Source organism: Schistocerca americana, chromosome 3 (assembly GCF_021461395.2).
Source record: "Schistocerca americana isolate TAMUIC-IGC-003095 chromosome 3, iqSchAmer2.1, whole genome shotgun sequence".
NCBI lineage: Eukaryota > Metazoa > Arthropoda > Insecta > Orthoptera > Acrididae > Schistocerca > Schistocerca americana.
This window is the reverse complement of record NC_060121.1, coordinates 123,220,045-123,232,748: the sequence shown is the minus strand read 5'-3', so window position 1 is coordinate 123,232,748 and position 12,704 is coordinate 123,220,045. Positions and strand designations below refer to the sequence as shown.

At 38.1% G+C, this 12,704-nt stretch overlaps 1 protein-coding gene across 3 annotated transcripts in view; it reads right to left on the bottom strand.

Annotated features, from left to right (window-relative positions):
* LOC124605260 (epidermal growth factor receptor substrate 15-like 1) overlaps positions 1 to 12,704 on the bottom strand; it is a 183,136-nt gene that overhangs the window by 48,853 nt on the left and 121,579 nt on the right. For all 3 annotated transcript variants that reach the window (XM_047136819.1, XM_047136820.1, XM_047136821.1), the window contains 3 exons: positions 3,219 to 3,307; positions 3,094 to 3,145; positions 2,939 to 3,006 (listed from right to left, as the gene is read on the bottom strand). In XM_047136819.1, the coding sequence (XP_046992775.1) occupies positions 2,939 to 3,006; positions 3,094 to 3,145; positions 3,219 to 3,307 (209 nt within the window). The remainder of the gene's footprint in view (positions 1 to 2,938; positions 3,007 to 3,093; positions 3,146 to 3,218; positions 3,308 to 12,704) is intronic.

Sequence of the window (12,704 nt, the reverse complement as noted above, 5' to 3'; positions counted from 1 at the left end):
ATGTAGACTGGCAATGGCAAGGAAAGCATTTCTGAAGAAGAGAAATTTGTTAACATCGAGTATAGATTTAAGTGTCAGGAAGTCATTTCTGAAAGTATTTGTATGGAGTGTAGCCATGTATGGAAGTGAAACATGGATGGTAAATAGTTTGGCAAAGAAGAGAATAGAAGCTTACGAAATGTGGTGCTACAGAAGAATGCTGAAGATTAGATGGGTAGATCACATAACTAATGAGGAAGTATTGAATAGGATTGGGGAGAAGTTTGTGGCACAACTTGACCAGAAGAAGGGATCGGTTGGTAGGACATGTTCTGAGGCATCAAGGGATCACCAATTTAGTACTGGAGGGCAGCGTGGAGGGTAAAAATCGTAGGGGGAGACCAAGAGATGAATACACTAAGCAGATTCAGACGGATGTAGGTTGCAGTAGGTACTGGGAGATGAAGAAGCTTGCACAGGATAGAGTAGCATGGAGAGCTGCATCAAACCAGTCTCAGGACTGAAGACCACAACAACAACAACAACAACAACACCACCACAATTCCCTGTGCAGATTGAAGTCATGAGTTTCACACCTATACTTTCCCTTTACCTTTATTTAACATAAGCATTGAAATATCGCAGACATGTGTAATGTCAGAGGAATTTTTAATACTGTTACCAACACTGCCTAGCACCAAAACTTATTTACCATATAACATATTTTACTGCCTGAGCCAGTTTCAGCAATGAATGACGTTGCATTGCAATAACTCATAAGTGACTATATATTGTGTATTGATGTTAAAAGCACGTTACTAAATTCACTGCTTCATTGTAATGTACATTACTCAATTTCATCTTACACTGTATTTTTGTGCTACATATTTGATGGTGGGAAACACAAAACACATTGTGAGAAGTTAAAAATAAACAAAAAAATTTAAGCAAGGTGAAGTGCAGGTTGTAATATCAACAATAATGAAAACGATACTGCTCTGGCAGTATGGCCAGAGTGGTCGGATAAAGAGGTCCCGTGTGCATCAAGTTCTCTCTCTCTCTCTCTCTCTCTCTCTCTCTCTCTCTCTCTCTCGTGTGTGTGTGTGTGTGTGTGTGTGTGTGTGTGTGTGTGTGTGTGTGTGTATGTGTGTGTGTGTGTGTGTGTGTGTGTTTCAGAAGAACTTTGTGCGAAAGCTTAATATTTTGTCAGTCTTTTTCATTGTGCCTGCCTGCAACTCAACACATTCTCTTTGCAGTGAGTACCAATCTATCCTTTCCATATTGTTGTTACTCCAGTTAGGGCTTTCCATTATCTAAATAAACGATATTACGTGTGGCAGTTGAAAAGTTTCTAGCCTGAGATGGTTACCATAATGTGGTATCACAAACACCACCACCGACTTTTATGATGACCCTTTGTGGATATGCGAGTCAAATTTCGCAGCTCCAGCTTCATTAGTTTTTGTATACCGTACTGTAAGAAAAATGGCGAATATCGAGAGAATCAAGAACCATGATGTGACTTAATATCTTCATTTGAAGGGAATGATGCCCAATGAAATTGCAGAGGACATGAGGAATGTACTTAAGGGCAGTGCTCAGTCTTATGCTACAGTGAAAAACTGGGTGCCCGACTTCGAGTGTGGAAGATACGCTAAGGAGTGAAAGGCCTGTCACCATTTCCACTGATGAAACAGTGACTATGTGGCAATGGACGAAACATGGGTTCACCGCTTTGATCCTGAGACAAAACAGTCACAATAATGGAAACATCCATCATCCCTTACCCCTAAAAAAATTCCAGGCGCAAAAAATCAGCCAGAAAGCTGATGGCATTGACCTTCTGGGATGCAAAAGGGGTAACAATGGTGGATTACTTGCGAAAGGTTGTAACTATCAATGCATCCTCCTGCGCCATTTGAGAGAAAAGATCAAAAGGGGGGGGGGGGGGGGGGGGGAGCAGCACAGAAAATTGGTACGCGGAGTTCTTTTGTATCAGGAAAATGCACCGGTGCATAAAACTCTTGCAACACTGGAAACTCTGCGGGACTGCGGGTTCGAATTGTTACATCATCCACCATATTCTCTGTATTTGGCTCCAGACTTTATTCTTTTCCCAAATCTAAAAGAAAAAAATACCTCAAAGGACAATGATTTGACAATGATGGTGCAGTGTATTGATGCTGTGAACGTTTGGTTGAACTCGAAATTGAAGACCTTTTATTTGAATGGTTTGCAGAAACTATCTGAGTGTGCATGCGAGTGTATTAGTGTACACATATATTATAGAAAAATAAACTGGTATTGTGGAATTTCTATTGTTCTTTACTTTTTGGGCTAGAATCTTTTCAGCCCCCCACACCCTCATACTTTCTAATCTTAACTTCCTCATAAGAACTATTTTCCATATGATCAAGTAAACAAATCGAACAGCAAAGAATTACTTGACTGTCAGGTCATAGCTGGAACAGCTTGATAGCTTAGAGGCAACTGATCAGATGATTGTCATTCTTCCCATTTCAGTTAGTGCAACATTCAGTATATTATGAAGCATGTCACTAATAGGTAGTACATTTATACCTAACACAGTTGATCCCAAAGAATTTTCAGCCAGCAAATAAATTTTGAATTATTTCATACAGCTGTGGATTGTCAGTAACGTCTGTTCTTTCACATATGCAAGAAAAATATAACCAAATTCTTCATCTGTTATGGGGAAAGAGGGAAATAGGCTACGAGAAAGTAGTATCAAAACTCAAAGAAGATTTTAAAAAGGCAGGTAATAACAGAGTATAACATCCGCTTCAGACTTTTAACTTTGCACAGTGGAATAACACAATACAATATCATGCATACACACATATGAGCGAGGCAAGAAGAGGATGAGGAGGAGAGAGGAAGGGTGTGACAGAGGGGGGGAGGGGGGGGTGTTTGAAAGATTGATTAATGTAATACATACATCCACTGGCGATTTGCTTGAATTTCGGTTTGTCCCATCCCCGAATGGATCAAATGGATCATTCTTGGCTGGAAAAAAAGCACAAGCACTAAATAAACTGGAAGACTTGTTACATATTACAAAAAATGTGAAGTAATACAAGAATGGATTCATACCACTTGTAGCTGGCGTCCCAAAGGAGGTAAATGGATCTGTTACTGATATATCCTGTAACCATGAACAAAAATGCTCAGTATACAGTAGATATTAAACACAGTGACAAGTCTGTATGTTTACTTACTGCTGGTTTCGAAGGGAAGGCAGAACTAAATGGATCACTTGAGCTGAAAGGATCAACAGCAGGAACTGGCTTTGTGCTCTTGAATGGATCTGAAATATTAACAGCAGGTACAAATTGAAAAATGGGAAATTTTCTTCTTTCCTACTATGAAACAACTTGTTTAATATCTCTGAATCCGATTAGAGAACACAATATGGAACACACAGTCTATTTTGCAAAGGAATAAAGATGAATAAAAGCTTATTTTTAATTGTAAAATGCCTAACAGACTACCATGTGAAAAAACAAATTCCCAACTTTTAGAATATTGGATCCCCTCCTCCAGATCTACTGTGAAGATATGAAAGAAGACTGCGTGGCAACATTCTGCAAGGATTTATTTATTTACTTATTTTTTATTTACTTGTTTTGTTCTAGAATCATTTTTTGTAGTGCATTTTTTGTTGAGATAATACAGGACAGCAGTAAACATAATTAATTTATGGTTACAGCAGTCATTGTGACTACATGGTCAACACAGTGAAAGTGCATAATAATATAAAATGACATACTAAACTGCTGCTACGATTGATAGTAGAGATTAGTAAGTGATGCTACATGATAAACACGAAGTAAATGATAGTGTGAAATGACATAGCACATAATAAAACAATATTTGGTAAATGAGTTTTACTCATTATGATGTTCCAGAAATACAGAGTCAGAGCAGAAGCAGTGGTCAAGCAAGAATTGTTTCAACTTTATCTTAAATGTACTTAATGTTGGTATGCATTTTAAGTAAGAGTAAATATGGTTATATAACTCCAGTATGATACATTCCTCTTTTGCCTTAGTTTGTGCTTACTGTCGTTATGTGTAGGTTCAGCTTCTGCCTAGTGTCATACGTATGTAAATCACAGTTATGTTGCAGGATGGGCTAGTAAGGAGACTAAAAGCTAAAGGGGAAAATGTGGCATATCAGAAACAAAATGGTACAACCAAGAAAAAACATAACCAGGGAGGTTGCTTAACACACTGTAAAATACACAAGACACCTTTTGCTGCGTTATAAAACACCACCAGTTGAAACACATGTTGCTGAAAGTAATTCAGTGCATGTACAACAAAAAAACCACAGGAGCAGAAAACTACATGTTACAGGAGTGTGACAAATGTCCAGATGTGTAGGAATGTGGTTTCTTCTTCACTGCAGATGAAGATACCATTGGGTGTTCTAGATTATCTCACAATTTATGACTTCACACCCTACTCCGATTTTTCTCACTAGGTCAGGACTAACTCATCTGCGCAGTGACCAAGTGCAATGCTTGACTTCCCCAAGCACCTTTCGTCACTTTATCGGCTACTTAATTTCACTGGAGTTTTGAGTGGATAGATACCCAGCAGAATTCCACTACTACTACTTCCTGATGTATCTCATAGGAAGTGGAAGTTTATTCTAATGACTGATGGAATAAGTAAACTTTACATAGACAGTTCTGCCTGTGTCATACTTAAAAATCACTATTCCCTCCCATTATCTAGTTACTTAAGCAACAGGCGAAGGTAATGAGATGCAGTTGCAAGAGTGCAGAATTAACAGAAAATTAAAAGCTCATTCTCTCCACAAATGAATAAAACAATCTGAGAAAGTTCTTTTCTGACTCTGTATCTCAAATGACACCAGTAAGATGGGGTCACAATTACATGAGCGAAACTAGCAAAATACCCAATCACACAGCTCGAAAGACATGTACACACAAGTAGTGCCAAGTAGCTTCTTTATGTAAAAAAATACATCGCTCGATGTCTAACAACAATCACCTTTACAGCTACCTCCAACTGACGAAGGCTACCCACAATAAAATGATACCTTCTGAATATATACTGAAAAGTCTCTAAATATGTTATGGTTGTAGGATTAGTTTCCTCGATATTGAAGTTATTAGTGCCCGTAATAGAATACTGTAAAATGAACATGATTAAAATATACAATTCCTAACTGAAATCTGATACACTGAACTACTCATTCATACAGAAGCATAGCCTACAACACAGTTCTATATTAATTTCATAAAATCCATGTACAATATAAAAGCAGTAGATAAAATTCTTTAACAAAGAACAGTCTGGCTGACTGGGGGAGGCAAGGAGTGTGTGTGTGTGTGTGTGTGTGTGTGTGTGTGTGTGAGAGAGAGTGAGAGAGAGAGAGAGAGAGAGAGAGAAGGGGGGGGGGGGGGGAGAGGGAGGGAGAAGGAGGGATGGGCAGATGAGCTACACACCTTATAATCACTTGAAAACCACCTGAATAACAACTTATGAAGATATGAGGCAGTACAGATCATCCCATCTAACTCATCACTTCGACTGGAGAGTGCAGATATGCTGGTGAACGAATTATTGCTTTAGTCCAAGACACTACGTCATGACATACACATACATATTCCCTGGATTCTGTGATGCCCTGTTACCAAGCAAAATTACATCACCCTTTCTTCATGCGGAAGTAGAGAAGGGGATGCCAGATAGTTTGGACTTCTCTTGCCAGATACATACAGTGGATACACAGACAGGCACTAAGGCAATCTGACCATATAAGGCATGTAGTGGAACAGTTAAAATGATTTGCACCACAGCCCTCATAAACACATACAATGTAATTTAGCATTAAATATAGTGATAACATCAGATAAACAAATCTCTACGGTTTATTCAGAGAACACATCAAAGCTGACAATGTCACCCTTGCTTCGACCCACCTGTTTAAACTACACTGCTGCTGCAATGAACAGAAAAAAAATCCAGAACCTACCACTGGAAATGTAAGTTTATCTAATTTGTTATCACCAAATTTTACTGCTAGAAAGAATTAATAGGTCTTAGTTCTTCAAATTGTCATTTGAGTGTGATTCTTTATTTTGATGTACACAATAAAAATATACAAGGGACACTATGACCCAAGAAGTGCAGATCTACAGACTGGGCTTGACAGCATGACACACATCAAGAACGACACTGGCTTGCTTAATAATATTTTTACTTCTGTGAAGCGAACACATTTGCACATATTTGTGTGTGCACACGTGTTCACGTTTGCACGCATGTGCACATTTCCGTATCTGAAAGCAGGACTTTGCCTGACAGCTCGTATCATCTTCTTCATAGATGGCACCAAAGTCAAATATTTATCAAAAGAATGCAGTATTTTTTCTACTTAGACTGTTAATTATGTAATCTTTCTTTCTTTTCACAATCAGTTTTGGCTTATCAAGCCATTTTCTAGAGATTATGTGCATGGGAAAGCACATTATGTTACCAAACCATAAAGCACACACCATGGTGTGAAGGTAAATTACTGGAAAAATAGTTGTCTTTAAATTTGCTAAACGTCTAAATTGGTGGCTTCCAAATCTGTGACTCCATTTGTATTAGTTTGCAAAATACAGCTTAATTGATGTTTTGGCATTTTATATTTGTGCACATAAGGTGGGAAATACGCAGATCTCTTATTTTTCTTGACCAAAGAATGGAAGAGTGGGCATTTAGTAAGCTCAGTCTGTACTTAAAGAAAGGAACAAATAAAATAAAATAAAATAATTAAAAAGTGTTAGAAAATGGAAAGTTAGAAAACGGAAAGTTCGAAAATTAAAATTTTGCTTACAAGGAGGCCATCCGGCAATCGGACTTTTGTAATTTTTTTAAATTTATGATTGTGAAGTTCAAAACTCAAATATCAATGCCCCAAAGCAACCCAATGCAACTATCAAAAAGACTCAAGAAAATCAACTTTGCAATTTTCCACAGAACTTGAGGACCTTTACTCCCTTAAATGAAGGCAATTTTCATGACAGGCAGTGTGGCTCACTTGGTACTTCTGGAGAATGGTTATGAAGTAATCAATGGATTTCTTGTTCAAATGTCACTATAGATTTTTTTCCATTTTTAAAATTTTTGGTCAATTTGAATATCTTCATTTAAATATAAAATTCATCAAATGTATGCAGATTAACAGATATCAAATCATTATTTTTCTAACAAATGCACAATTTCTTGTTTCTAATTACACATCACATCCAAAATTCCAGTTTTCATTGTAATTATACGAGGTGCGATAATAAAGTAATGAGACTTATTTTCTTTGCAAGATGTGGCAACCCTGCAGGCTTGTGTAGGCACAATATCTTTGACCTTGGTCTATAAGCTGCTTCTAGACCAAGCAGCACATTGACGCAACTCAGTCGTGGGTTGTGCTGTAGTATGTTAACACGGAAATGGAACCGTATAATATTGCGCAACGGTATGCCATTTCTCTATGCATTAAATTGGGTGAAAATGCGACGACAACTTATGGTAACCTTCAGAAGGCTTTTGGAGAGGAGGTTATGTCATGAGCTCAAGTTTTTTGTTGGCATAACATGTTTAGTGAAGGCAGAACGAATGTTGAAGATGGAAGACCGCAGTGGACGACCATCAACCTCACAGACGGATGTCAACCTGGCCAGGGTGCGCGAACTCGTATGATCTGATCGAAGTTTATCTGTGAAAATGATTGCAGAAGAACTGAACATCAATCGAGAAACAGTTCATCTATTAATAACTGAAGATTTTGGTACGAGAAAGATTTGTGCAAAAATGGTCCCCAAAAATCTAACACCACAACAGTGAGAAACACAGAAAAATGTGGCAGCCGATCTGTAACAGCAAACGGAAATCAATCCAGGATTGTTGAGCTGTTATCACTGGTGATGAAAGTTGGTTTTTTCAGTATGATCCAGAGCCAAAACGCCAAAGTTCGCAATGGTGCTCAAAGGGATCACCCAGACCAAAAAAAGCTCGCATGTCAAAGTCAAATGTGAAATGTATGCTTGCGTGTTTCTTTGATTCCAAGGGAATTGCTCATGAAGAGTGGGTGCCTCCTGGACAAACCGTTAACCAACATTACTACAAAGAAATTTTAGGAAGACTTCGTAAAAGAGTTCTTTGTGTCCTGGCAACATTGTTGATAATTGGATTCTGAATCAGGATAATGCGCCATCCCATACTGCTCTGTCAGTACAGCAATTTTTAACCTCAAAACAAATTTCAGTACTACCACAGCCACCTTATTCACCAGATATTGCTCCGTGCGACTTTTTTCTATTTCCAAGTGTCCAAACGGCAGTCGAGGGACACCAATTTCAAACAACACAAGAGGTCCAAAAAGCTGTGACGAAGGTCTTGGAGGATATTACAGAAGATGAGTTCCAGAAATGTTACCATCAATGGCAGAAGCCCTGGAAAAAGTGTGTGCAATCAAAAGGAAACCACTTTGACGGAGACAACACTAAACTTGACTAAAACGGTAAGCAACATTTTTTTTTCACATCAGTCTCATTACTTTATTGTCGCACCTCGTAATCTCTGATTTTTAGAAAAGATTTTTAATAAACATATAATTTCAGATATCTGACAAATTTTATAGTGACACAGGCACTCGAAATGAACGAAAAATTAAATTAAAAAAAGCCAGTAGTGAGATTCAAACCAGCAATCTTGTCATTACGCAGTGATGATGCTACAAGGATACTGAGTAAGCCACCGTGCCTGTCGTGAAAAATTGCCTTAATTTTGAGGAGTTAAGGTTCCTGAAGTGTCACAGAAAACTTCAAAGTCAATTTTCTACATCTTGACCTACATCTACATCCATACTCTGTAAACCACTGTGAAGAGCATTGCAAAAGGTATGTCACATTACACAAATTATTAGTTTCTTCTCATTCCATTCACATGTACCTCTGTGTGTGCTGTAATTAACCTAATCTTGTTCTCGTGATCCCTCTGCTTATGTTTTGCTACCTTCAGTTTCAGTTCCTGTCTCTTTGGCAAATGACTGGCACTAACTTTGGTGCCACTAAACAGCCTTCACACATAACCTGAATTTCTTGGGTTTTTGTGGATGATCATTTTGATATATTCTGCTAAGGTAGCCATTGAAGGCTGTTGATGATCATTTTGATATATTCTGCGAAGGTAGCCATTGAAGGCTTCACACAGTATTCTCTTGACAGCCAAACACATTTCATTCAGCATACTCTATTCTTTTCTTGAGAATTTTTAGGGGTTACATTGAACTGCTTTGGGAAATTGATATTCGAGTTCTGAACTTCATATACCAAAAATATACAAAATTTCAAAAATCCTATTGCTGAGGGAAGGTCTCCTTGTTAATATGCAGATAATATGAATAATTTTGTCTGAGAGTGTGAAAATTACACATAGCTATGGTGTGTTACAAATTAGTTGTGACTTTTAATGTTTGGCTCACTGGAGGGGACATAACTCAGTTGCCCAGGTTAACACAATGGCAAGCCAGCTTTCCCTAGCACACTGCCAGCAGTTCAGTTGGTAAAGAGCTCCAGTTGCAATGTCTTGGCTAAACAATACCACTTGGTGTCGCACATCAGAGGCAGCTACACTCACCGTCTCACATTGTAAAGTGGTATTGTTTGACGCTGAAGTGTTCTGCAGTCTTCAAGAGATGTGAACGAATGTTTTGTTTAGCACTGGATTCATAATGATAGTGCAGCATGTCTGAACATGAAATTTGCAATAAAAAGGTCATCCAAAAACACAATCACTGGCTGCAAAGATATCAAGCATTGGAAGGGGGAATTTCTGATCTATGGACAAGGCTGTAAATTTGTGTGCTCTATTCACAGTTATTCTGAACTGTAGTCCAATAGTGGTGGACCTATTTTACGTGTTATAATAGTGGTGGACAGAAAAGCTGTTTCTTTTAGCATTAACTAATCTCCGGTGTTGAGGACTGAGAAGGAGGGAGAATGAAAGAAAAGATGTAAATGATAAAGCAACATCAGATTTTTCTTTACTATAAACTCTGTGCAAGTAAAGAAGTTACGATAGATGGGTAACGGAGATGGATGGATGCATCCCAGCAGGGTGCAATGGGCAGATGTGTATGCTTATTACCAATGCACGGAATACCCTTCTTTACGGGGTGCACCATGCTAGAAATCTTTTTATCCAAATTTTCTTATTGCCTTAAAATGCTCCTTAGAGAATCTACTTTTTAACATTCATTCACATAAAGTGTGCCATAAATGTTAAAATATGTTAAAACCATAGTTTTTTGCATGGGCGTCTGATGCATCCAAGTGAATGCAACTGATGTAATACTATAATAGTTACCAACAGAGTAAGGGTCCTGTCGGTTTTAGATAGTATCACAAAGGGCATAAATATCGGCTCAAAAACTATTCTCACAAGATTTCTCTTCATAACATTATTCGTTTATAGTAAACAGTCTGAAAGCGCATGCTTCCCTAGTGTCTGCTTAACTTGTCATTCTGCTTGATTTTTATTCATAGTAAAACGTGAGTGCTTGAAAATGATAAACAAAAATAGTTATACGGATAGAAACGGTTTGGAAAGTAATCCCAATTGTGCAAAAACTGCTGGTACAGGGAAGCCAGTTAATCAACATAATTTCATAAAAATGTACAATACTCGCTCTTCTGACTAAAAGTTTGTTCAGTTCCAGGGGGGGACGTGGGGGGGGGGGGGGGGGGGGGGTGTTGAAATTTTAATCGCTTGTTTTTCCAAAACAACATTTGTCAAGTTGGTGGGTGCTATAACTCACGAAATATACATTATATCTTTTCGTAATTTATGAGTTGGTGTTTTTTCCTACAGTAGTACATATGATTTTTGTGATATATTTTAATTCTAATTTTTTGTTCTTTTATTTAGGAGAGCTTCCAGTTTGTTGAAAATCATTTTTTTAACATTCCTACATACTACAAGGGCTGACTGAAAAGTACTGCCTCCACCTTTGCAACTCTTTAACAGTTGGCAGCATTGGTATGTGGCAGGTATTAGCTTGCTCTGTAACCTCTTTTCTACAGCTCCAGTTGGTGACAAGCCTTAGTATTGAATGGTTGTGTTGTTACAGTGTAAAGTATGGAACCCTGCGTAGACAGTTGGTCGATGTGTTTTAAGCAATGTACAGTCATTGAATTCTTGACAGCAGAAGGTGTCACCCCAAACGAGATTCATTAGAGAATGAAAGCAGTTTATGGCGACTGTGTTGATGTGAGTACTGTGCATCATTGGGCGAGTAAGTTTAAAGATGTTGAGGCAGGAATATCTGACCTGCGTGACAAACAAAGAGTTGGACGTCCTGTGACAGCAACCACCAAGTTCCACAAGCAAAATGTTGACACATCGATTCAGGATGATCATTGTACCACTCAGACAGCAATTGCAAGCACAATCGGCATTTCACAAGACCGTATGGGTCACATTATTACTTTGCTTGGCTATCTGAAGATCTATGCATGATGGATACCCCGGATGCTGACTCCAGAAATGAAAGCGCACAGACTTGAAATATGCCAGGAAATCCTCTTGCGTTATGAGAACGAAGGTTAAGCCTTTCTCCATTAAATTGTGACATGAGACAAAATGTGGGAACACCATTACAACCCAGAGACCAAATATCAGTCTATGGAATACTGACACACTCAGCTGGACACAGATGATGTTATCCATGTTGATTTCCTTGATCGTGGAACAACAATAAATTCAGAGCGTTATATCACAACACTGCAAACTCTGAAATGACAGCTGACAAGGGTTCGAAAGGAAAAGGGAAATGTTTTCCTGCAGCACGACAATGCCAAACCACACACTTCACGTGCCACCACAGCTGAACTTCAGAGACTGAATCTCACCACCGTACGACATCCTTCATACAGTCCAGATTTAGCACCGCCTGACTTCCATCTGTTCCCGATAACAAAAGACAATCTGTGGGGACATCATTATGCTTCTGATGAAGACGTTGAGAGAACTGTGAGACTGTGGTTGCAGAAACAGTGTGTCGACTTCTTCCATGATGGCTTCAGAAAACTTTTTCATCGTTGGCAGAAATGTATCAAATTGGCTGGTGATTTTGTGGAAAAGTGAATAGTGATCATTAAAGATCACATTCTAAGGATTATTTCTGCATTTGATTTATTAAAATATTCCTATCCAAACCGAATTAATGAAGATGGAGGCATTACTTTTCACTCAACCAGTGTACGTTAAGACAATATTATCAATTTCAAAGCAGTTTTTGAAATTTTGTTCTAGGTTGAAAATTGTGGCACTCCATGAAGGCCTTTCTTTGCTGATGTGTAGTGTCCTCCGCGTAGAAGTATCTTACTTTAAAAAATAAATAAATAAATTTGCAGTCTTAAGGATGTACAATAAAGGTCTAAAGTCAGTTACGCAATTTTTCTGGTTTATTTAAAAAATTAACAATAGTAATAAACAAAAATATTTCAGTTCCAAAATAGTGCATCACCTCTGTCTACCACCATAAACTTCTTTTAATTATCAAAGCAGAAGAGCTGTTCAATGACAGTGAGTTGTCACTTTGAAATTGTCTTTATAAGCTCTGTTTTTGACATGAAAACTTTTTGTCTCGGACATTCATCATCGTGAGAAGTGACACAGTGACAT